A 24,355-nucleotide genomic window follows, 5' to 3' on the forward strand; every position below is an offset into this window, starting at 1 on the left:
ATACGCACAAAGGGGCAACTATGAACTTGGAAATGGTGAACACAGACCATGTAGACCCATCTTCAAAAAGGAAACCATCCCACCTACGTAACACAACTTGAAGAACAGTTTTTTCCTGTCCATTTGTTCCGTTACATTTCTTCAAGTAGAGAATTTCTGTGGTTTCCAGGGGCTATGGTTAGCTTCCTATAAAAGCAAAGGTGGGTAGCTAACAATAGGTGGTTTTTATCTGTCACCAAGTAATTGAGCCACCTTCTCCATAAAGCCAGTTCAAACGGAGTGGTCTCAGGAAAGCAACCATGGCTGACACAGAACACAGTTGAGCTCACTAGCTTTCATCCTAAGACCCTGACTAGCAGGTTGTGTACTTTCTAAAAATCAAATTTAGAAAAGCCCAACTATGTGAAGGAATGGCAGGCATCCTAGCAGCCTAAGAATAGGCTATAAGCTATCACTTTATGTAAGGCTAGCCTTTAAAAGTGTTATGGCTGGTGTTGCTTTATCTATATTTATCTTGTGATAATAACTGAAGTCATGTTTGTGTTGAGTTAGGAAAGAAAAATTTCACAAATCCTGTAGGAGGTGGGGCATCTAATAATTCCCTCCTTGTATTTAAAAAAGAAAAAGAACAACTTCCCCCAAGGAAGGCTGCCTTTCCATTAGGGCAGCCAGCTAGGAGGCAGGAAGACAAACAGGCAGTGATGCCTGGGGGTGCTGTGGACACCGGCAAACCTCCAGGTCCTCACCACCATGCCCGTCATTCTCATCTACTTCCTGTCAGCAGTGCCGAGATAGGCAGGGCACATAAAGCCCTTCTCTCTGTTCCTACTGCTTAGAGGAAATGACAGTGACACCCAAACAACCACAGCAGCGCTCAGGGAAGGTGACAGAGTTCACTGGGTAAAGGTACTTGTACCCACAAGCTCAACAAACTGAGCTGGAACCCTGTAATCCATAGGAAAGAGAACCCGAATCAGCACGCTATCCTCTGGCTTTCAATGTGTGCTGTGGGCGTGTGCATACACACACCTCTATAATAAACACATTCTAGAAGAAAAGAAAAGCAGGTAACTTCAAAGACAAGCAGGGGACACATTATTCTCTCCCTATCAACAGAAAAACTGAATTCTTAGTGTAATTCTATTAAAAACCTACTTTAACAAAGGGGCAAAGACGGCTAAGTATCACCAAGAATTTGCCAAATAAGTTATTCTAAAAAAAAAAAAAAACAAAAAACAAAAAACAAAAAACCCAACAAAACAAAAAAACAAACCAAAACCCAACCAAACAAAAAGCAATACCAGCCCCACATAAAGTGCTAAGCTGGGGCAGGGGAGATTAGAACAACCTGTGTGAAATTTCTCCAAAGCCCTCTGAACTGTCCACAGAGTCTGACAATGACATGCTCTTCTCCAGCAGGGGAGGCAGTGCCAGAGGGAGGCTGTGCAAACAAGCTAACCCTCTGCAGCAGGCAAGAAAAAAGGCCGGGGGCCAGCACACTCAAGAAAGAGAGCAACTGGTGGAGCATGCCTTTGGGATGTAGGGTTCTACATGGAAAACTGTGTCAGAAGATGCCACTGTATACAGTCACAAACAAAGACTGCAATGAGATTCAGGCGGAGTGATTAAAACCGGCAGTAGTAACTGCCAACTGGTCCAGTCGTGACTTGGTTACTGTCAAGACAAAAATTGTGAAATGATTTCTGTTGTCTTTTTGAAAAGTGACTAACAAGGACAAAATGCTGGCACTGGGTTCACAGCCCATGTGAATGACAGCGAGGACAGAGCACACTAAAGCGTCAACACAGGAGGCTAATGACCACAGAAACTCGAGTATGTCAAATGCTTCACTTACCATTTGTTAGTCTATCAAACAGAAAGATATCAAAATTCCAATTTCCAACTTTTTCCAGCATACACTGAAATGAAAACCAAACATTTCTACTGTAATTTAATCTCAGCAACACCCACTTTCTGCAGATAGTCCATAGCAAAGTTCACGGAAACGAGAAGTGGCTGATTGGTTTTGAGAAACACCGAGGATGATTCACCTTCGCTCACTTTATTTTCTAGGTCTGTAGACAGGGCTCTACTGTGCAGCCCAGGCTAGTCTATAACTCATGGCAGTTCTCCTGCTTCAGCCTCCCGAGAACTGGAGGATTGGAGTGAGCTGCCACACTTTGCTCCCAGTCTCCTTTTAGTTATGACTTTTGCCACCGGCTCAAACATCCTCTACAGAAACAAATTCCATTTGAGAACAAATTCTTTTGTTTTTTAGTTAATCATATAGAGGTCAGGTCAGTCTGTCAACCTGTTCCTATGGTCTACAAACTCAGGGGAATTCTGAAATAATTCACCATCATAGAGCCCATATGCTACATATTCTTAAACCAGATTTTAAAAATCCGGCAGGGAGTTCTAATGGATAACTGGTGAGTGGGCGAGGTGCTCAATCCTCACCGACACCTGGGAAGCAGGCAATAACTAACTTGCTCAGCTGTAGCAGAAAGCTGTCATGGTAACTGAAGAGTCCAACTTCAGGGACTTGGAGACCACAGTAAACTCACACCAAACTGTAATTCAAGTATTTGCTGCTCAAGGTTGTTTGTTTGTTTTGTTATTTTGAGACAGGGTCTTTCTACATAGCTCTGGCTGTCCTCGAACTCAGAGATCTGTTTCCCTCTACCCCCTGAGTGTTGGGATTAAAGGCATACATACTTGGCTTGCTAACCATGTCTGTCTACCTACCTTCCTTCCTTTCTTCCTTTCTCTTTCTCTCTCTCTCTCTCTTCTTTCTTTCTTTCTTTCTTTCTTTCTTTCTTTCTTTCTTTCTTTCTTTCTTTCTTTCTTTTTCATAAATGAGACCCCTGAATTATGGGGTATTTAGTGATGATCTTTAAATATCATTCAAAACTATCAGTAAAATCAATCAATTAGCTCTTAGGATAAATGTATTTTAGGCAAACAAATAAATCCAAAGTCCACATTGTGTGGGCCTTTAAAATAAAAGCTTTTATTTTGTATCCCTAAGTTTGCTGTGGTATACAATGAAGAATTAAACACCACCAGTAATAACAGTGTGGTACTTGTGGAGGTTGAAACCACAGAACCAAAGCCAGCAATAACAGCCAGGTTAAGATTCTAACTGCAACAGCAGATCAACAGTTCCTACGGACTTATCTACCAAGCAGGGGAAGATTCTTTTCTTTATATTGTAATGTAACTTCAAAGAAGACACCCTGGAGCCAATCCACATAACTTTAGATATCTGGCCTATAAAATTTAAGGAACAAATACTTTCAGACAGATTAAAATTCAAGATTATATAAAAATCCCATTTGATCAACACCAAACCCATTTTACTTCAATCTTACTTAAGACATTTTCTGTAAAATCTGTAAGAATGAAGTAAATAATCCTTACAAATACCACTTCAGTCAAGATGTAGCTAAGCCTTTATGACTATATTCTGACTAAAAGAGGGATCCACCCCCCCCAGCTGTTTATATGGAACTATCTGGTAAATGCATCCATAGTGATGTCCTTATCAGATCATGTCATGAAGCATCAGATCAGGTCATGGCTCATATTTTTCCCAGCATCCAACTCTGTGCCAGCTAAAAGTTGACAGTTCTGCTGATCCACTCATTTCTTAATGCTATATTAAGTAATTAATATAGAAAATTAAGAAAGCAAATGCATGCACTACTTCATCTCAGTTTTCCTTGCTCTGTTATACCTACTTAGAAGAAAAAAAAAAAAAAAAAACCAGCCCTAAGATCTGAAAAATGGCTTAATTCAGACAGAAAAAGGGCATCTAAATCAGTTTTTTGGAGGTGGCCCCAGGGAACTTATCAAGCAACTCAAATCTTTTTGAAGAAGTTGTACAAACCTTGGCTTGTCCATTGTAATCCTCATCTAAAATGTTTAGAGAACTACAAACTGTGGCACCTCGAAAAAATTGTGAGGATCTGAGATACCGCTGGAAACTTAGTAACCTTCTGATGTTCCTGGCGGAGACTGATGCTTCAATTTCAGATTGAGCTGAAAGAAAGGGAGTGACCATAAAAACACTGGCAAGAACGGAGCAGACCGTCTCTGTAACACCCCCAGTTCCATGCAAGTACATAAGGTGTTAAAGAACCGAGTAGACTGCCGCTGTAACACCCCCAGTTCCACGCAAGTATGGGAGGTGTTACACAAGCACTTTCCCTTCATTTTCCTTGTACCGGTGCGGTGCTTTGTTTGCACGTGCGCATGTGCACCTGGTGTGTGCAGGGATGGGAGGGCTAGAAGAGGGCTGGGTTTCCTACAACTGGAGTTCAAGATGGCTGTGAGTCGTCACCTGAATGCTGGGAATCAAACCCAGGTCTTCTGGAAGGGCAGCCAGTGCTTTTAACTGCTAAGGCATTTCTCCAGTCCCACATACAAGTATTTTGAAAATTCATTAATTTCTATGAACAGTTCTTTCTATGGGGAGGTAGTTTATTTCTATTTTGAACTAAAGAATTAAAAAAAGAGTAAGAGTGAGTTCTGACAGCGTTAGAAAGTTATGAGAGCATCTGGACTTAGACTCAGTTTTAAAGTTTAATTTCCATTAACTATTACTTCTTATTCGGTTGCTTCAACATACTATTTAAAAACCAGAAGCAACTCACACAAACACACACCACACGCACACATTACAAATTCCAGTTTCAAGTGACTGAACAGCCAAATCCCAGTCACACAGATGATATTAACAACTATAGTAACGTATCTTAAGTCCTAATGAGATAGTTTTAAAGTATTTTAAAGATAATTTTATCTATCTATCTATCTATCTAGCTATCTATCTATCTATCTATCTATCTATCTATCTGAAGGGTCCTACAGGATATAAATATAAAATTGTCTAAAGAGGAAACCTCTGGGCACTGTGGCTTTTCTCTGAAAACAGTGTATCCTTCAGTGAGTCTAAGAATCATTTTTTCCCTCTACTCTCAGAACAATCCAGTTTTTTTAAGCATCAAAGGACACAAAAGATTCTGGTTGTTTAGCTCTGCACCTCAGCTCTACAGTCCATTCCTTCCACTACTTGACATTTCCCAAGTCCATTTCCCAGCTTCAGGCCTCTGCCTAAAAACCTTCTGCACGCCCTCCTGGGCAGCACTTGTCTCTGTACCTGGGTCTTGCTGGTTGAACTTTTCAATTCCTCTACTTTCTTTTTCACCTTTCGGCCAGCCTGCCTGTCTCTGTCTCTCTCTCTGCCTCTCTCTGCCTCTCTCTGCCTCTCTCTGCCTCTCTCTCTCTCTCTCTCTCTCTCTCTCTCTCTCTCTCTCTCTCTCTCTCTCTCTCTCTCTCTCTCTCGGCACTTCTTCAGCACCACAGTCAGACCATGACCATCAGCAATCAATAGCATCTGTGTGTTACTGTAAGAAACTGCCCCTCTCTGTCTGAAGTTACATAGTAATATGTGTGGACACTTCCACAGACCTGTGCTTAGGTGTGTGTCTTTCAATTGTCATTTTTCCTTTCCAGACAGTGTTCTAAGGCCCCTCACTCTGCACACCGCCTGGCTGTGGGTCTCTGTGTTTGTTCCAGTCTCCTTCAGGAGGAAGCAGGAAGACTATAAACTTTTTAGTGTGTGTGACAGCGACTGTTCATGTGCATAGAAGGTGGTAGCTACTCAACTTTTTCTAACTCCTATTTTTCTCATAGATTCCTGTAATGGTAAGCTTTGTGTGTAAATCCTTCTATACAGCCTGACTCCTTTACTCCTCAGACACAGGGCAAGTGAAAAAGCTTGTGTCACTAGTATCTGATACATAGGCCTTGCTGGACAATAAGATTTTTATGAGTAAATTAGTTTTCAGAATTGTCCTGGGAGAGCTTTCAAAATACAATCTAATAAAGGGCTCGGAAACTATAAATCATTAATAAAGCATCCATTGCTGTGACACTGTTGGAAATGTGTATTTTCTTCACACCTCACCACCCTCTGCCCACTGTCTCTCTCTCTCTCTCTCTCTCTCTCTCTCTCTCTCTCTCTCTCTCTCTCTCTCTCTCTCTCTCTCTAAAACACACACACACACACACACACACACACACACACACACACACACACACACACTATGTCTCTGCAGAAGCAAAGTCCTTACACTGAAAACTCTGATAGAGACTTCTTCTAGGGCAACAAGTAAGGGTTAAGCTTGGAAGGCTGCACCCAGCCTTTCTTTCAACCTTGTTAAACCTGATACCACTGTACAGGGGGACATCAGGCTGAATGAATAATAGCATTTAGGAATATATGAAAGAGGAGGCATTTGAAAGAAGCCAGTACTCTTCATTTAGATAATTACTAAAAAGCTCACCCTCTGGCCAAATTACACAAAAACCCAACCCTATTACCAATACTCAGATGAGCTCACTCTGTGACACAAGGCGAGTCATTACTCATTTCACAGCACAACATACAACAGATTACACTTGTGTTATTATAGCTCAGCTTTAATCAGGCTTGGACTACTCAAACTTCCCAGGCTTGCTCTGGTTTTCACATAATGTTACTTTCTGACACAGCTTAAAAAGCCAAAGGCATATGAAAGTTCATGTTATTATCAGAGAGTACCATGCCCCATGGCATAGCCATAGACTAACCAGCACCACCAAAGCTCATGAGCAAGGGCACCGTGTCCAGGTATCCTTCCTCCATACTTCTGGACCAGAAAAGAGAGTGGAGAAGAGTAGCTGACTGTTAAAAATGTACTGTTTTCCCCTCATCATCATGGACAGTAGAGAGGAAATACAGGCTCCAGGCTAAGAAGAGAAAGGGGCTGGAGATTGAGCAGTAGCCTCCTGTCTTTCCTGCAAGTACTTTCCTGCTCCCCAAGCCACACACAGCAGGGCAACTACTAGATCAGAAAGGTCCTTTCATAGAAAAGCCCTTGGCTCCTGAAAGAGACAAGAACCCACGGCAGTGATCCACAAGGGGGCACTCTGCAATCACGGCCTCTGTACACAAAGAATTACTATGGGAAATTACTGCTCAGATCTGCATTGTTATAAGTAGGTACTTTAAGGTTTTAGCTCTAGCTTAGTTAATTCTATGATGGACAAAGATTGAATAAAAAATTCTAAATATTTTCTGTATTCTAATTTTTATTTTCCTTCCTAGTTTTCTTTAAAAAAAAGGGGGGGGGGGAGGGTATCTAAAAATCATGTAAAAAGGAGAAATTGTAGCTGTCACACATCTACGGGACATGTTTCTTTTAAGAGGAACTTTTAGTCTGAGCATGTCTCAGCATGTACAGACAGATACAGAAGCACTGTTCTAGGCTGCCATGAGCCATGTTATTTAGCTGCCTGTGCCAACAACGAAGACAGCATGGCAGAGTGGGTAAAGATGGGGTGGAATCCCTGCTGTCTCCAGTTTCTTATCATAAAGCAGATTCAAGTCTCTGAATGATCCTCCGCTCCTTATCTGTAACAGGCTTCTGACGACAGAATGCAGAGAGCACACGAGACAACACACGCAACATCTCTGTACAGTTTTGGGGAAAGAAGCAAGCACTCAATAAATACAACTATAAAGTATAAATTATATGTATAGTACAAATGATAATTATAAACACTAAATACTTTAAAAACATAGCCTTATACTTTTAACTATTAAGACTAGATTTCATTTTTATGGTACGTATTTAATATTGAAAGCCATTGTATACGTTAAGTACTTCAGAACTAACTGTATATTTACAAGATTTCAAAACAGTCTGATAAAACTTTAAGTGTATACATAGTCAACTAAGTGACCAACTCACAATCTCAAATTAGATCAACTCTAATAAGAATGAAACGTATCACCAGTACTTTCCCCTTAAGCAATTCTTATAACTCTGGTTCACAGAATTATTGATCATTCTGATGATCTGATGATTAAATAAGAGATACAAAGCTCTTTGAAAGTGTTCATTTTATTTTTCAAGACAGGGTTTCTCTGTGTAGCCCTGGCTGTCCTGTAACGCTCTCTCTGTGGAACCAGGCTGGTCTCGAACTTACAGAGCTTAATCTGGCTCTGCCTCCCACATCTGGGATCAAAGGCGTGCACCACCACATGAACTCAACTCCCTATTAGTCAGCTGGGAGAGAAGGAATATGTGGGAATCAACTAATTTAAGAGAAACTTTAGACAAAGTAATGACCTTGGTCTATAATGGCACAACGACAAGTGCAGGCTAGATGTTCATGTGAGTAAGAATCCAATACAGAAGACAAGAAACACTTTAGCAGACCAATCAATCACCACAACAGAGTAGCTTGTGAGCAGGAAGGCCGTGGAAAACTGAAGAGGAAAGCAAAAGCAAACACACAAGTCAGGGAAGTGCCAGGCAAACACTACTGCTTGAGAGGCAGAGGGTACCGACAGACTCCAGGTACAGCAGATGCCCTTACACAGGTGCTACATGTGGAAGTCAGTTAATCCAAGACAACAAACCAGCCTGACCCACCCTAGACAGCTCATAGACACAGATGTTTTTCATATCACCTAAGTATGAAGCAAACAACCTAAGCTTTATATGGCCGTGCCATGATGAAAGGAAACAACTGCAACCCAGTGCACCTGAGAACTATGGGAAAATCTATGAAGTATGTTTCAATAGTCAGCTGCAGTAATGAAGACAACATAAAAGGCTGGGCCCAGAGAACAGCAATAAGCCTGAATCTGGTTGACAGCTAATAAAGATCATCTTGGGGAGCTGCAATAAGACCCTATAACTGCTGAGGTGCGGCCATAAGACCCTGTAACTGCTGAGGTGCGGCCATAAGACCCTGTAACTGCTGAGGTGTGGCCATAAGACCCTGTAACTGCTGAGGTGTGGCCATAAGACCCTGTAACTGCTGAGGTGCGGCCATAAGACCCTGTAACTGCTGAGGTGCGGCCATAAGACCCTGTAACTGCTGAGGTGCGGCCATAAGACCCTGTAACTGCTGAGGTGCGGCCTTCTGGTATATGTTGTAATGCTACATACTGGCACCCAAAGTTGAGCAAATCCACACATAGACCCAAGTGACACTGTAACCTTGCTCCAAGTTATCCCTGATAGGTAAATAAAGATGCTGACAGCCTATGGCTAGGCAGGAGAATGGCAGGGTTCTCAGGTTCCCAGGCTTGCAGTCAGAAGAGACCACGAAGAGACGACAGAGTACCAAGGACCAGTCTCAGCTTGGAGGGGTGTTTGACATCGGAAAAGTAAATGACTTGACGTCAAATCGTGGGTTCGAGCTGGTCACCTACGTTCTGCTCGAGACAGCTTTCCAGACTGCTCTATGATCTGCTTTCTCTGGAGATCTCCAGACAGCTCTTCTATTTTTCTGCTTGAGACAGTTCTCCAAGCAGTTGTCTCTTGCTATTCTAAAATATTCCCTGGGTAGCTCATCTCTTGCAGATCATAAGCCCAGTCTTTAATTTCACATATCAATCCAGTCGTCTACTCCAGGTTCCCCTTTGATTATCCTATGCATCAGCATAAATGACCCCAGCTTCTTGAGAAGGTAAGCACACTTTTTTTTTTTTTTTTTGACATTGCAAAGAAATTCAGAGATCTGCCTGTCTCTGTTAAGCACAGATAATCAAGTAGCTGGGTGGAACCTTACCCTGAAATTACCATTTCTATCATGCCTGGGCCTAACCTTGCTATGTTCCAGGCTGACCCTAAACCCAGAAATCTGCCTGCCCTTGTAAGCATAAACAGAAAACTTAGCTGAGTGGGATGTCCTTGGAAAATCTCTTTCTCTTCCCTTAGTATTTGACAAGTCGACTCACCGCACAGCTGTTCTGTTCCTTTCCATTCGTGAAGCTACTTATATAATTCATATTGCATACTTATGTTTTGCATGGTTGATAAATTATATATTTTTAAATTCATGTTTTTTGAGTTTTTTTTCCATAGCCTTAAGAGCTGCCCTGAAGGTCCTAGCGTTTTCCTGAGACATTAGCCACACCTTCACCTCCAGGACTCATGCAGACTATTATTATTATGGAGTTATTACGATTAACAGGGAGACCATATCTGGGAGAAATCTGAAAATATGTATATTATCATACAAATAAAACTACACCACCAACAACCATCAACACTCATGGAGGCCCCGACGTGCTGGCCCTGTCTCAGGGGCAGGAACCGTATCATTCCACCCTTACCAAAACCATGCCAACCCAGAAAAAGAGCACGAGGAAGAGAAGATGCCATGAGGGTAGATGTACCAAGAGCACATGGCCAGGAGAAACAGCAAGTGCTTGGGGAACACTGCTGGGAAGGTAGCCAGGCCAGAAGTTCGAAAATTAGATTAGGAGCTAACCCCCTGCCCGGAAGTGTCAAAGCCAATTAAAATAACTACAGTCTGAGTCTCATTTATTTATAAGCTAGTCGGGGATAAAATTGGTTGTACAACATAAAACTCTTAACTGGCTGAATTTTAAGCAAAGAAAGGGTTAGCTAATATATGTGTGCAGCACCCTCCAACTTGTGTGTGTGTCCCCGTGCGTGTGTGTGTGTGTGTGTGTGTGTGTGTGTGTGTAGGCCACAGGTTATCCTCAATAGCTCTCCACTTTTCTGCTTGTTGTATTTTTGGTAGTGATGGCATTGAACATAGGGCATCACCTATGTGAGGTACACACTTCCATTACACTCCAGCCTTCCAAACTTCGAGTGGAACCCAGAGATCATCAGTTTACTCGAATGGCTGAGCAGCAAGCTCAGGGTCCTGCTGTCTCCACTGCCTTAGTGCTGGGACCTGAGGCTTGCTCTCTCATGCCTTCCTTTGTAGGAGGGCGCTAAGGCTCTAAAGGTACAGAGCAAGCACTTTACTGAGACGTCTCCTTGAGACACAAACACAATCAACATGGAATTCTTAACATCATGTCCAGTCAGGAGAGCAGCTATAATGGCCAGCGGAACACAGAAAACATAAGCTCTGTGGGTTATTTGGGACTTAGGCTTTAGCTCACTGAAATGCAAAGGAAGGAAGCAGAAAGGAGCTTGCTTTCCTCTTCCTTATCTCTCTGAGTATTTTGGAAGCAGAAACAGGAAAACACCTAGAGCAGCAGAGGCTGTCACAACACAGAAGGAGCATGCTAAGGAGCAAGCAAGGAATCCATGTTAGAGAGCACAGGCCCCAGGCCGCCCAACGGCCGAGCACGCACTCGCTGTCTTCTTCTCTAATATGCACACTGGTGCTCTTATTTTAAAGAAGCCATTTTTTTTTAAAGCTTGTAAACTATGCAAATACACAACAGATATCATCTTTTGAGCTCCACAAGACAAAAGATAAAGTTTATAAAATACAAAAAAACTGCTTCAGAGACGTTTGGAGAAAGGTACCTGAGAAAACAGTTACATTCTGACATAAATGACATTCTGACATTTTAGGGAAAGCTCATGAAGAATGAAGGCTTTACTGAGACATTTCTATCTCAAAAGACCAACCTAAAACCCAGAGACTTCAATCAGTGAAGCAGACTCCTACATCAAGGGTGCCAGGCTGGTCCCACCTGCACACTGATCCCACATCTCTGGGAAGCATGTCTTGGCAGAGGACCTCAATCATGACAATCATTCTGCTCTGAGGCCATGAATAAAAAATTCAAAATGTTTCCAAATCTAAATTCCCCCAGTTCTTTATAAGTAACTGCAGAAATGGCTTAATGTAACTTAATTAACAAATACACAACCTGAATAGAAACCTATGACTTTATATAAACGACTAATTCCATTATATCACATTTTTAAAATCTCTAAATGACTCAGTAGTACCATAATTTAGGACATTATTATCACGAACAAGAAAAAATGTAAATTCCTTTACATGAACTTACACCTTTAATATCTGATTATCTCTTTGCATATATTTTTAGTTCTGGTGGTGAACTCTGACAGGACAAGATGTTTAGAGTTCTTGATGCACATTTCTGCATTGTCCCCTAACTGGGAAACAACTTTAATTTTCACCCCTGCATCTTAGTTATTATTATTATTTTTTTTACAATTTATTTATTTATTTATTTTTATGTACATTATAGCTGTCTTCAGACACACCAAAAGAGGGCATCAGTGCCCATTACAGATGGTTGTGAGCCACCATGTGTTTACTGGGGAACTGAACTCAGGACCTCTGGAAGATCAGTCAGTGGTGCACTTAACTGAGCCATCTCTCCGGCCCCATCTGAGTTAATTATCTGTTGAACTTTCTAACTTAAGGGAATCTGTTAGTTTGGTACAGCTGATAATTTATTATAGTTAGTAAGTTTGTGTGCTCAAGTGATTTTCTTTCCTTTATTGGAGACAGAGGGAGTCTGAGACAAAGTCTCATCTACCGCAGGATGTCCTTGTTCGGCATGTACCTGAAGGTGGCCTTGATCCCCTGAACTTCTTGCCTCTACCCCTGGGTTGCTAGGATTATAGGTGTATATCATTTAACTGATTTTCTTCTCTTTTACACCCAAGCCTACATCTTTAGTAAGATTTATTTATTTATCTTTGATACAAGGCCTTGCTCAGTAACCCCAGCTGGCCTTAGCATGGTGATCCTCTGGCCTTTATTCCTGAGTGCTTGGATCATGGACATAAGCCGTCACACCCAGCTAAGTCTCTTCAAGGTAAAAACACGCTGATACTAAGTAAAAGTGTATTTATAGGCCTCAGAGAATAAGGATTATAATAAAAGGTCAGCTAAGACAAGAAACCCTCCTGGGTGTGGGGGAGATTAACACTGAGGTTCTTCTTTAAAACTCTGAAAAAAACAAAAAACAAAGTGGCTCCCACCCTGGTGTGTTTGCTCTCCCAATCTGGGTTATGGCACACACTTTCTACCACAGGACATTTTCTTGCCAGATTGCTTTGAGTTTGTTTCTGTCCCTTTGAGCTACATCAAAATATACTTTTTGACACATAGTAAACAAATGCTCTACCACTAAACTATACTCCCAAAGTCTTTTCATCAGATTAACCAAACAAAAACAACAATAAAAACCTTCAAAAACTTTGGAGCCTATAAATGACCCCCAATTGGTAGTTATCTGGCTGAAACTGCCTGACAGAACTTTCAGTATGTGAGCTCAAGCGGGGTTTATAATGAGCTATACACAGAAGAAAAGCTTATCAGCACTAGTGCATCTGGAAGTCTCATCCCTAGGAAAACCTAGTAAGAACATTTCCTCAATATAGAGAAAAAATATATATAATCTACAAGTTAAAAAGTAACAGCAGCACCTGAAAACTACTCAGCAGATGGAGGTGCAGCACAGAGAGTAGCACGCAGCCAGCCACAGCTACGTGCTCGGCTAGCACACTGTGTAGCTAACCTGTTACTGATGCGTTCCTGTATCTCACACTGTGCAGCTAACCTGTTACTGATGCATTCCTGTATCTTACCTGCTCTTGTTGAGAAGACCTGATCCTGGATGCTAAGTAGAGAACACAACAGACAGAAACCCTAACAGAAGAAGTATGATAAATACCAAAACTATAGACAGTGATTAATTAAGGTTCACAGAGGCAGATAAACATTACTGCTACTTAAGAATACAAAAATACACAGGACTTAATAAAGGGCTTAATTTAAGTAGAAAAGGGCAATGGCTGTGGTGGTTTGAATGTGCTTGGCCCAGGGAGTGGCACTATTTGGAGGTGTGGCCTTGTTGGAGGACGTGTGTCACTATGGGCGTGGGCTTTAGGACCTTTGTTCAACCTGCCTGGAAACCAGTCTGTTTGATTCAGAACAAGATGTAGAACTCTTAGCTTCCCCTGTGCCTGCCTGGGTGCTGCCATGCTCCCACTTTGATAATAAGGAACTGAACCTCTTAACCTGTAAGCCCCAATTAAATGTTGTCCTTATAAGAGTTGCTTTGGTCATAGTGTTACAGTAGAGAAATTAACACAGTTTAGGGCAAAAGCAAAAAGGTGCATAGCAAAGTGGGTTGAGGAGTTGCACACAGAGAAAACCATAGCTGCAATGAATATAACATAGCTACATCCAGAACTTAAATAATCCAGTTAATTTTATGTCCTTATAGAAGGAATATTATTTTAAACTAGAGATGTAAGAGAACATACATATAACAGTCTTTTAAAAAGTTTGGGTATCCCTGAAGGTTCAAACCTACCCTGCATCTACATGCAAGTGCCTTGGTCAAGTCCAAGATTTTAAGAAGCGAATGTGCATATTGCTGCAGGATCTAAGCAGAAGGGCCCTTCAGAAGGAGCAGAAGTAAGAACAACTCTGCCTCCACAGAATGAACCTCCACAGATATCTCTACCTTGTACGAGGAGATGCGACATTCTACAAGGAGGGACTCTGGAGAGTGTCGGCTAGCCCTGAAACCTGTGCGAGTCAGCTTTTGTGGAATATGCATGCAGGCCTAAGGTTATGCTTTTCACTTTTAATCCCATCTAACAATCTTTGACTCCTACAAGGACCACCACATATCTGGTCTTGCTTCTGTCACTTTTACATTATGTGTATTTCTTCCTGGCCTCTAATGATGGAAGAACTTCCATTAGAAATACTTTGAACAATTTTATCATCCTTATCTACTTCCCCATCAAAATTTACCATTATGTCCCTTATTCTAAACTTCAGACATCCTTTATAGGAATCTTATTTCCCAAATTCTCTCTCTCCTTTACTAAGTTTCCTAAAATTCTGGGAGCATATGAGAGAGAGAAAAAAAACCCTAAACCAATGTATCAGAGACAGATGTCTCCAACAGCCTGAGGATTTTACAACAGATTCCCTCAAAACTTTCAAAGACTGATAGTTTTAAAGCTGCTGAAACTTCTAGATCATAAAAATGACAACAAGCAAAGCAATTTTATAAAGAAAAAAAGTTTCTGAAAAGCATACACATTCTAACTGGCGTGCCAGTTAGTCATAAGACCTTTTAGTGAATACCTCCAACCTTCACTGAGTGTACTCAGTGAAGTGCCTACAGTAACTCAACAGCAAGCTGCTTTCTGCAGAAACTGGCCACACTACTCAGGAGGGAGTAGAGAAGCCTGGGCCTGTAGAAACCTTTTCTTGTAGATCTCGACAGTTTATTCTTTGTATTGATTAGCCATAACTTTTCTCCCCTATTCTTATTAATGTAATGAATTATATTGGTTTTCTTCAGCTTAAAGCAACCATAAACATAGAACAATATGTCAGTTTTCCAGTGTACTCATTTCCAATATACAGATTTAATCCGACAAGCTCTTTGGGATGATGTCTGACTCAGGAGTGATCCAGTTGTAACTGTTCTTTCGTATCTACACAGGCAGTACAGAGACCATGCTGGCCTTAAGAACACATGTAAGTGTGTCCTATTTCCACATGGGTGGCATGGAGACAGTGTGGCCTTAAGAACAAGTGTGAGTGTGTCCTGGTTCCTGTGCTTTGCCCAGCTGCCCTAGCCTCAGGACTCAGAAGACAGTGAGGCTGTCCTGGAACAAGTGCTCCCCCATAGCTACTGCTCCCGTTGGAGAGAACAGACACAAAAAGAAAATGAAAGGTGTCTTCACTGGCAAGCTGCTAACGCCCCTCCGCAGGTGGGTGCTCTGCCTCTCACTGTTTTTGCTATTTTTCTCTCTGACTTTGGTTTTCACAGTTACATTATGAACTATCTAAGCATGCTTCTCTTTCAATGTTACGCTGCTTAAAGCTTAAACTTTCTTGATGTGCATTTTAAAAGATGGCTTATCTATAATAAGTAGTTTTGAGTCCTTTATGGCTATGGGAAGAAGTGACCCTTCAAGGAAGCCCCAGTGTCCCTGTGTAATCTTACTGGTTGTGCCAAGACTGGAAAGCCCCAACTGTTCTTTCTCTAGCACCTGTTTTCGGGATCATCTTTACAGCCTGCAACCACCAGGATATAATCAGTGCTTGAGATAGTTCAGAGTTAGGATTCATTTCTAATTTACAAAGTGCTTTGGGCTTCACCTAAACACAGATGTTTTATCAACAGTGCCTTGTCCCTCACCCAAGCACACTTACTAGGTTATAAAGCCCTCTTTCTGCTCCTCTAATGATGAGGGTGGCTCTGCTATCTTTGTATCCCCTTTCTAAAAGTCAGCACGTGACCCTCAGGGAAAGGTGACTCACAATGCCAGGCTCACTGCTCCACCTCATTTATATCCTGAATTGTTTAGGATGTCTCCTATAGTCTGTCAAGTTTGGACCCATTTTTTAACGTTAATGTATGTTACCAAACCTTACCAGATTCAGTACATTCAGTGTTTAAGATTTTTTTTTTTTTTTTTTCGAGACAGGGTTTCTCTGTGTAGCCCTGGCTGTCCTGGAACTCACTCTGTAGACCAGGCTGGCCTCGAACTCAGAAATCCGCCTGCCTCTGCCTCCCAAGTGCTAGGATTAAAGGCGTGTGTCACCACCGCCCGGCAGTATTTAAGACCTTTAAAACTTGTTTTTCCCTTTCTCTCCACTACGATCTACACACACACACACAAATGTTTGTTTTTAAAATACTCATTCTATTAGTATTTTTAAATAAACCAAAAGGATGACACTTCATTTAACTTCTGAAAACCTATTATCATGTTATCTGCATAAAACATGTTGGCATTATCTGAAGTAATTAAAGATATTAAGAAGCCAGGTAGTGGTGGCACTCGCCTTTAATCCCAGCACTTGGGAGGCAGAGGCAGGTGGATTTCTGAGTTCGAGGCCAGCCTGGTCTACAGAGTGAGTTCCAGGACAACCAGGGTTATATAGAGAAACCATGTCTTGAAAAACCAAAATAAAAAGATATTAAAAAAAAACCCACGGAAAACCAGATTTAACTGGAAATGAGGCTCAGTTGGTGAAGTGCATGCCTGGCATGCATGAAGCCTTAACTTTGGTCTCCAGTACCCCAAAGGCCAGGCATAGTAGCCAACACCTGTAATGTAGTACTCAGGAGGGAGACAGAGGGAGAAAGATCCAAGTCCAGGGTCATCCTGAGCTACACAGTGAGTAGGAGGCTAGCCTGGCCTCCATGAGATATTGAGTCAAAAACAAATTTCTAATTATTATTCTCTTCTAGTTATCTGTATTTATCGACATTATCTAGAAAGAGCATAATTTATGACAATATTTTTTTAAAAAAAATTTAAAAGTCAAAAGATAACACAGCATTTTTCCTCCTTTGTATTTTTTCCCCTGAGGAAACTAAACGCTAGGAAGGTTTAAGTAATGAAAACTATAAAAAATTTTAGTTTTGAAAATATGAATGAAATACATACAGTGAAAAATACGAAAGTCAATGTATGGATGGGAACCTCTTCTTTCTGTTTCAAATCCTGCTCGGCTCCTCACGCGGACATCTCCTGGACAGATCACAAACAAATGTAAGGTTAGAAAACTGTTACTAGGAAGTAGGTCCCATGTACAAACAGGCCCATGTGGGATCCTGCTCCTCTGGTACAGGCCAGCCAGGGAAGCCTGGAAGGAAAGGGAAGAATCAGGATAGTGACATACACGTGAGAGTGCCACAAGGAAACTCAGGACTCTGTTAAGAGACAAAAGCAAACAAATGAGTCGAATGGCTAAGAACTGATTTATTTGGAGGATGTAATAAAATTTCAGTATTGAGTTGTAAGGCTGGGTTAGGACGCTTAAAAATTATAGTCCTTAATAATTATCTACATTATTACTCTGATGTGGCTGAAACAGCAACCATAAAAAGCCAGTGGGAAATGAAATCTGTTTCCCAGAGGAAAAAGCCACAGTGAGAAGCAGACATTTACCACTGTCTGCTCTGCCCGGGCTGCCTGCAAACAGAGACAGGGATCACACAATAATCTTATAATGTAGTAAAGTCACTTTGCACACTGGTAATCTCTGCTCACCCGGGGTTTTAGCAGGTTCTTACACTTGTGTGATACTGTTCTTGCATAACCCCCACGTGACTCTCGGATGATCTAGCACTCAACTACCAGGCACTCAACAACTTACAGGCGTTGCTCAATCCTGTAACCAGCACGCATACGAAGAGTCCTAGCTCCCACTCTGCGGATGCAGAAATCGGGTTTCGGGAGATTCCACCGCATTGCAAAGCCTGTGTTGCTGCAGGTGACAAGCCAGTCCTTAAACCACAGGTTCCAAAAGCAGTCCTTTCCCGTTAAAGCTGTCTTGTCACCCAGGTTCACAACAGCAGGAAGAGTCTCACGGCCCCTTCCTGTCCTCCTGAAACTCTGAGCTCCTTGGAGGATCTCCTTGCTCTGTGTCCTTAAGGAAGGCTCTCTTCATGTACTGTGACCCCATCTTTATCTACCAAGACTTCTTTTACATAGTTACTTCTTATTGTGACAAAGGTTTGCTGAACACGTTAGACCCAGGACACAGCAGTGCACAAAGTTTACCTTCCCAAATACGAATAAAACAAACACACAACTCCTTTCTCCAGAGAAGGGTTAGAAGCTCTAAAGTTAGTTGAGAGGAACTGGGGATGGAGGAATGGGGTTGGACAGTATCATCAGGGGAGGCTTCACTGAAGAGGTGTCTAAACAGGGACCTGCAACAGGTGAGGCAGTGAGCCGTAGGACTAGCAGGAGAAATTCCATGCACTAGGAAGAGCAAACATGAACACTGACCCAGCAGCACACCTAGCATGCTCACATACAAATAAAAAGGCCAGCATGGCAGGGGTTCCAGGAAAAGGAATTTGGGAAGAGAGGTGTCAAAAAGGCATCAGGGCTGGATCACGCCGGACCTTGGTACCGAATATGTCAGATCTGGCTCTTAATCCAAGGCTGAAAGTCATCAGAGTACTCGGAGTTAAGATGGCTTTATTATGTGTTTAAAAAAGTTCACTTGGGTTGCGTCAACCACAATCCACAAAGACCAAGTGAAAACAAGTGCAAGATGCAAAGCAAAACCCAGGGCTTGGACTGGGTGATATGTGATCAAGACGGTGAGTGCTGGTTTTGAAGATACCCACAAATCAGACTTGCCAATGAACTGGGGTATACAGGAGTCAGGAATTACTGCATTTTGGGAGAACTGAGTAATACCTACTGAGATAATAAGACTTCAGATGTGGCAAACAAATCTTCTCAGGCCTATTGAAAGTATGAGGTGTTGGGGCTGGAGAGATGGCTTAGAGGTTAAGAATGTTCTTCCAGAGATCTTGAGTTCAATTCCCAGCAACCACATGATGGCTCACAACCATCTGTAATGGGGTCTGATGCTCTCTTCTGGTGTGCCTGGAGACAGCTACAGTGTACTCACATACAGTAAATAATATTTTTTTTAAAAAAGTGTGAGGTGTCTGTATTATGTTTACCAAAATATACCCACTGAAACACAGTAAATATGTCTGCAGCTTTGTTTTAAGAGATGGGAAAGGAAATGCAGAACAAACACCTGCTGTACTAGAACAGAACGGAAGTGGGTAACACACAAGACACAGAGCGCATTAAAGAGGAAGGAGTAAGAGCACAATCAGAACCACAGGAAGCAACAGAGGCAGATAAACTGTAAAAATTGCCTCAGGTTCTCAGAGCTGAAGGAAGAATTTTAACCATGAAGAGAAAAGTTAGGAGCAAGTGTGCGTACTGAGATCTAACTGCATGTTTAACTGTGTGAAGTAAAGAGCAAGAGATGTGCTTGAATGAAGGGATAATGCCAACAAAGTCAGGAAGAGGGGAAACACATAAGTGCACAGCTACTTATACTGACTTGTGGAATCAGGAAATGTAGAATGTGTTTAAGTATCAAGTTCTCTCAGTAAGCTACTTGAGCACAAAATGAGGACTGACATAATCATGTATTCTTGGACTCATCACTGTAGGCATAATATTTTTATACACTGGGTAAAGGTTGTCCTTGGGTTATTCAAATGCTCATTTCTCTGCCCTCAGATCTTGTTTCAATCTGGACATGACACTGTAATTCTTATATCAAGAATCTCCTGTGTCAAGTTTGTTTAAACAGTTCTAACTATTTATTCTCTGCTTGTCAATAAATGCTGATCAGGCAATGGTCGGGCAGAAGAGAGAACAGCTTCTGCCAGCCAGGGGGAGGGGAGAGTGAGGGAAATGCATCGCAACACAAGGAGGAGAGAGTCCAAGACACCTCAAGAAAAAACGCCAACGAGCCAGATCAATAAATAATATGCAAGCATCACTGGACGGGGTTGTGAGGTAGCCGGATTAGCAGAGGAGATTCAGGGAGATCATGTAACCGCTCAGCTATTGAGGTACAGCTTGAAGTAAGTGCTGGTTTCTCTGTGTGATTACTGGGGACTAGCAAAGGTAAAGGAATACAATTGCTGGATTAATTTTGTTACTTATTTATATTAAAAATAATTCATTTTACACACCATGTTGGGATGCACTTCTTTAATTAGCAGATGGTAACCTATTTTCCATGAAGAATGCTCTAAAACAGTTAAAAGCTATACACTAAAAGTACTGTTCTATTTAACTGGACTTTTAAATTGTCTTAAGTCTAAAATGCCCCCTCTTTATTCATCACACTCAGTATCAGTTTTCAGGTGCTAAACTTCAATTTCTGCTTCAAAAAGTGATGAAAAGACTACCTAATGCAAGACATCCCACCTCAGATAATACAACAGCAAAACCAACTGGCACTGATATAAAGTTGTGCTTACCCAGCATACGAATATATAACGCAGTCTGATCAGAACTGTCATAGGAAATAGCTCCACGTCTCTGAAAAAAAAAGGCATATATTTTAGTACGTGATGATGAAATATGATCTAAAATTTAATTTAGTAATCATGCTTGTATTATTACATATTATTTGCAACAAACTGTCCCCCCAAAATGTTGAATACATAAAATGCATCTGCTCTGGAAAGCTCTAGCTATGAGACAGACAGATACAACATAGCTAAGAACTCCTAAGAAATGGACACAGGAGTGAAAGGTTTGAGATGGACATGGAGGCTGATCTCTTCTGTGGGTGTGGGATGCTGAGGACGGAACCCAGAGCCTTTGACAGGCTGGACAAACACTCGGGTATTGATTGAGATGTGTCTCCAGCCACACAGAAGTTGGTTACTAAAACAATCATGAGAGTTACTCAATATGAAGGAGAGGGGAAAGGTCAATCAATCTGTTGGTGTTTCAGGTGCATCTTCCCCAAGCCCCAGACCCTTATGTATTACAGGAGTGACTATTTTAGGTCCCACTCACAAGTCCTCCAGTGGTCGCCACTGCACTGGAAGTGAGTCCCAAACCCATGTTCTCGGGACTACGGCCTCTCAATGCCTACCATATCCCTCACCATGATGTAGTCATGCTGTCCTCTAACTTCACCTCCATGCCTAGTGCCTGCCTTCACAGTTACTGATCCCCTGCCTGCGTCAAGCACTGCCATCCCTCTGTTTCTATCTCATAGGCTGGAATGAAGCATTGTTAGGCATACCCTGATTATTAAATAAAGCTGTAACCATCTGAAAATTACGCTTTCCTGCTTTGCCTCTAGGCTACTGCTTTAAAGGCAACAAATTTTTGTTAACTGTGTAAGGAAAAACAAAAAAAAAAAACAAAAAAAAAAACCAACCCAACCCAACCAAACCCAAAACAAAACACCAGCCAGCATGGCAGCGCACACCTTTAGTCCGGCGCTTGGGCGTTAGAGGCAGCTTGTAGCTCTTGGCTAGTGTTCTCCTATTTGCTTTGTATTAAAATAGAAGTTTCACAGGAGCTGGAACGTTATCTGTCTCGTTCACCACAGTGGTGAGGCCTCTGAAATATGACCTAGCAGCTAGTAAGCGCTAAATAAATACTTTGTTAACAAATGCAGTTGTTGCAAACAAAATGTATGAACTAAGGAATAAATGAACAGTTTATTCAGATTTGATAGTCAGATTTGATACAAGTCACTTGTGTCAAACTTGTCAGAATTGATATAGGTGAATACACCTCAAAATCTGGATGATACGAATGACTTAACCTCTGATTAGTATCTAAGTCTGCACCACCAAATGCCTAAATCATTGCTGGCTACTTCAGACCCAGACCAAATCCCAGCACCTGGCACATCAAAAATAGAGAAGAAGCTGGTGAAATGGTTTAGTAAGTGCTTGCTGCCAAGACTGATGGCCCTGAGTTCAATCCCCTAGATAGACTCAAAGGGTAGGAAGAGAGGACTGATCCCTTCAAGGTACTCTCTGACCTCTACAGGCACACTGTAGCATGGTGAGTGCATGAACACACACACTTGATTACCATAAAATTGTTTGTTTGAGGCAGGGCCCTATTATAAAATGAGGGCTGGCTTATATGTAGCACTTGGTATGTAAACTGGCTGGCCTCAAACCTGCAGAGATCTGCCTGCCTCTCGAATGCAGAATTAAAGGTGTGTGCCACCATGCCTGGCATAATTTTGTTTTTGTTTTTAGCAATTAATTTCTTTACAGGGAGTCAGTGCCACGATGTACTAATCTGATCTGTTCAGTGATGTGACACCATAAAGACCTGAGGAGAGAACTGAGCAGGGGCTTCTGTTTAACACACACACACACACACACACACACACACACACACACACACAGACACGGAAGGGAAGGAGAGAGGGAGTGTTCACAATTTCATCAACAAAACTTAGCACAATGAAGCTGTGTGATCAAAGATCTACTCATAAGATTAATGATCTTCTGCCACATAAAACTTTGGCTGAGATTTATAGGCACTTAACATATGTGTCTACAAATCTCCAGGGAGGTAAGACCATCAACCTAAAAATAATTACAAAAATAGTTTCTTTAACAAATTACATAGAATTGGTATGCAACCCAGTGTGTGTGTGTCTGTGTGTGTGCACATGTGTGAATATGTAGAGGCTGGGGGTCAATACCTCAGGCACCATCTACTTTGTTTTGTGAAATAGTCTCTCACTTGGCCTAGAACTCACCAAGTAGGCTAGACTGACTGATCAGAGAGCCCTAAGAATCTGCCTGAGTCCTCAGGACTCAAATTACAAGCAGGTGTCAACATGCCTGAGGACTGAATGCAGGTCCTCAATGTCTGCACGAGCATTTGACCACTTCAATCCCAGGGTATATTCTTAATGCTTACTTATCAGCTAAGAAAAAGTAGGCTGAAACCTTGTATGACTTAATCCTTTAATAAGTTCATGAAATGTAGAACAAACCTTTCAGCCAAAACTAAATTCTATCAATACTCATTGTCACCAAGGACATCAAAGGACAGAGTCAGTATGAGGACTTTTAATGTGGAACTTTGTGGGACCATGAAAGGATAGCTTATTTCCTGGCCGAGCACAGTCCTCGAACCCCGGACCCTAATGGGACTGTGGGTATTCAGCCTTGCTTCCAGACTCCAGGTTCCTGACATGCAGCTGAAGACCTCCATTGATCAGTGCCTTTCAGTCACATAGGGCAACGCCCCTACCAGCCCCTCCACAGGTAGAGGACATAACTACAGGCCTCAGGCCTCAAGAGATCTCCATATTAATGAGATACCTAAAGGCCAGAGGGCGTAGCCAGTTAAGCATTCCTTCTTAGACCCTCTTCCCTCAGTAGTCAAAGGCCTTCTCCATGGTTCCCCATGCTGGGGCCCCAAAGACACCAGGAAGTCCATGGTTTTAAAAGGTTTATTGTCATAGTGGAAAGTAGATCTAGCTGTACCCCCACACTCCCAGGGCGGGCCTTTGGTTAAACACCGTTTATAAGGAGGAGGGTCTGGGAAGGAATGTTTAATTGGCTACGCCCTCTGGCCTTTAGGCATCTTATTAATATGGCGATCTCTTGAGGCTCTGCGGCCTGTAGTTACACCCTCTACTAGTGCTAGGTGACACAAACCTCTCTTTGGGAGGGGCTGTAAGGGGTGTTGCCCTACATGACTGAAAAGCCCTGGTCAATGGAGTTCTTCTGCCTCATGTCAGGAGCCTGGAGTCTGGGAGCGTGGCGAAATGCATGCCGTCCCTTGCAGGATACCTGTTGGGTCTCTGGCCATCTCTAGCCAGTGCTCCACCAGAAACCAAGCTATCTTTTCATGGTCCCACAGAACTTTGCACCTTTTAAACGTTATAGCATGTATAGTTATTATATTTCACAAAGTAAATAAAAATGCAAATCATATAAAAAATTTGTAAAGGAAGTATGATCTCAAATAGCAAGGAACTAATTCCTAAGGAATACATCCCGGGCTGCACAGTATGCAGAACTGCTGCTGTCTCGCAGTGAGTTAGTTACTCTGCAATAAAAAGCCAGTGCTATTTATTACCTGATGGTAAAGATGTCATCTTTACTATCAAATATTTGTTAAAATTTGGGCAAAAAAGTAAAATTTAATGTAGCTTAGTTAAGTATATTTTGATAATTACTTAATAAAATATTCAATTTGTTCTG

General features: G+C 41.9%; 1 protein-coding gene across 5 annotated transcripts in view; it reads right to left on the minus strand.

The window, feature by feature from the left end:
- The window catches only part of Pde7a (phosphodiesterase 7A), a 92,116-nt gene that overhangs the window by 17,980 nt on the left and 49,781 nt on the right, over positions 1–24,355 (minus strand). For all 5 annotated transcript variants that reach the window (XM_076932167.1, XM_076932165.1, XM_076932168.1 and 2 more), the window contains exons 2-5: positions 20,627–20,687; positions 17,256–17,339; positions 3,893–4,044; positions 1,856–1,919 (exon numbers count right to left, since the gene is read on the minus strand). In XM_076932167.1, the coding sequence (XP_076788282.1) occupies positions 1,856–1,919; positions 3,893–4,044; positions 17,256–17,339; positions 20,627–20,687 (361 nt within the window). The remainder of the gene's footprint in view (positions 1–1,855; positions 1,920–3,892; positions 4,045–17,255; positions 17,340–20,626; positions 20,688–24,355) is intronic.

This window comes from Arvicanthis niloticus, chromosome 4, assembly GCF_011762505.2.
Source record: "Arvicanthis niloticus isolate mArvNil1 chromosome 4, mArvNil1.pat.X, whole genome shotgun sequence".
Taxonomy (NCBI): domain Eukaryota; kingdom Metazoa; phylum Chordata; class Mammalia; order Rodentia; family Muridae; genus Arvicanthis; species Arvicanthis niloticus.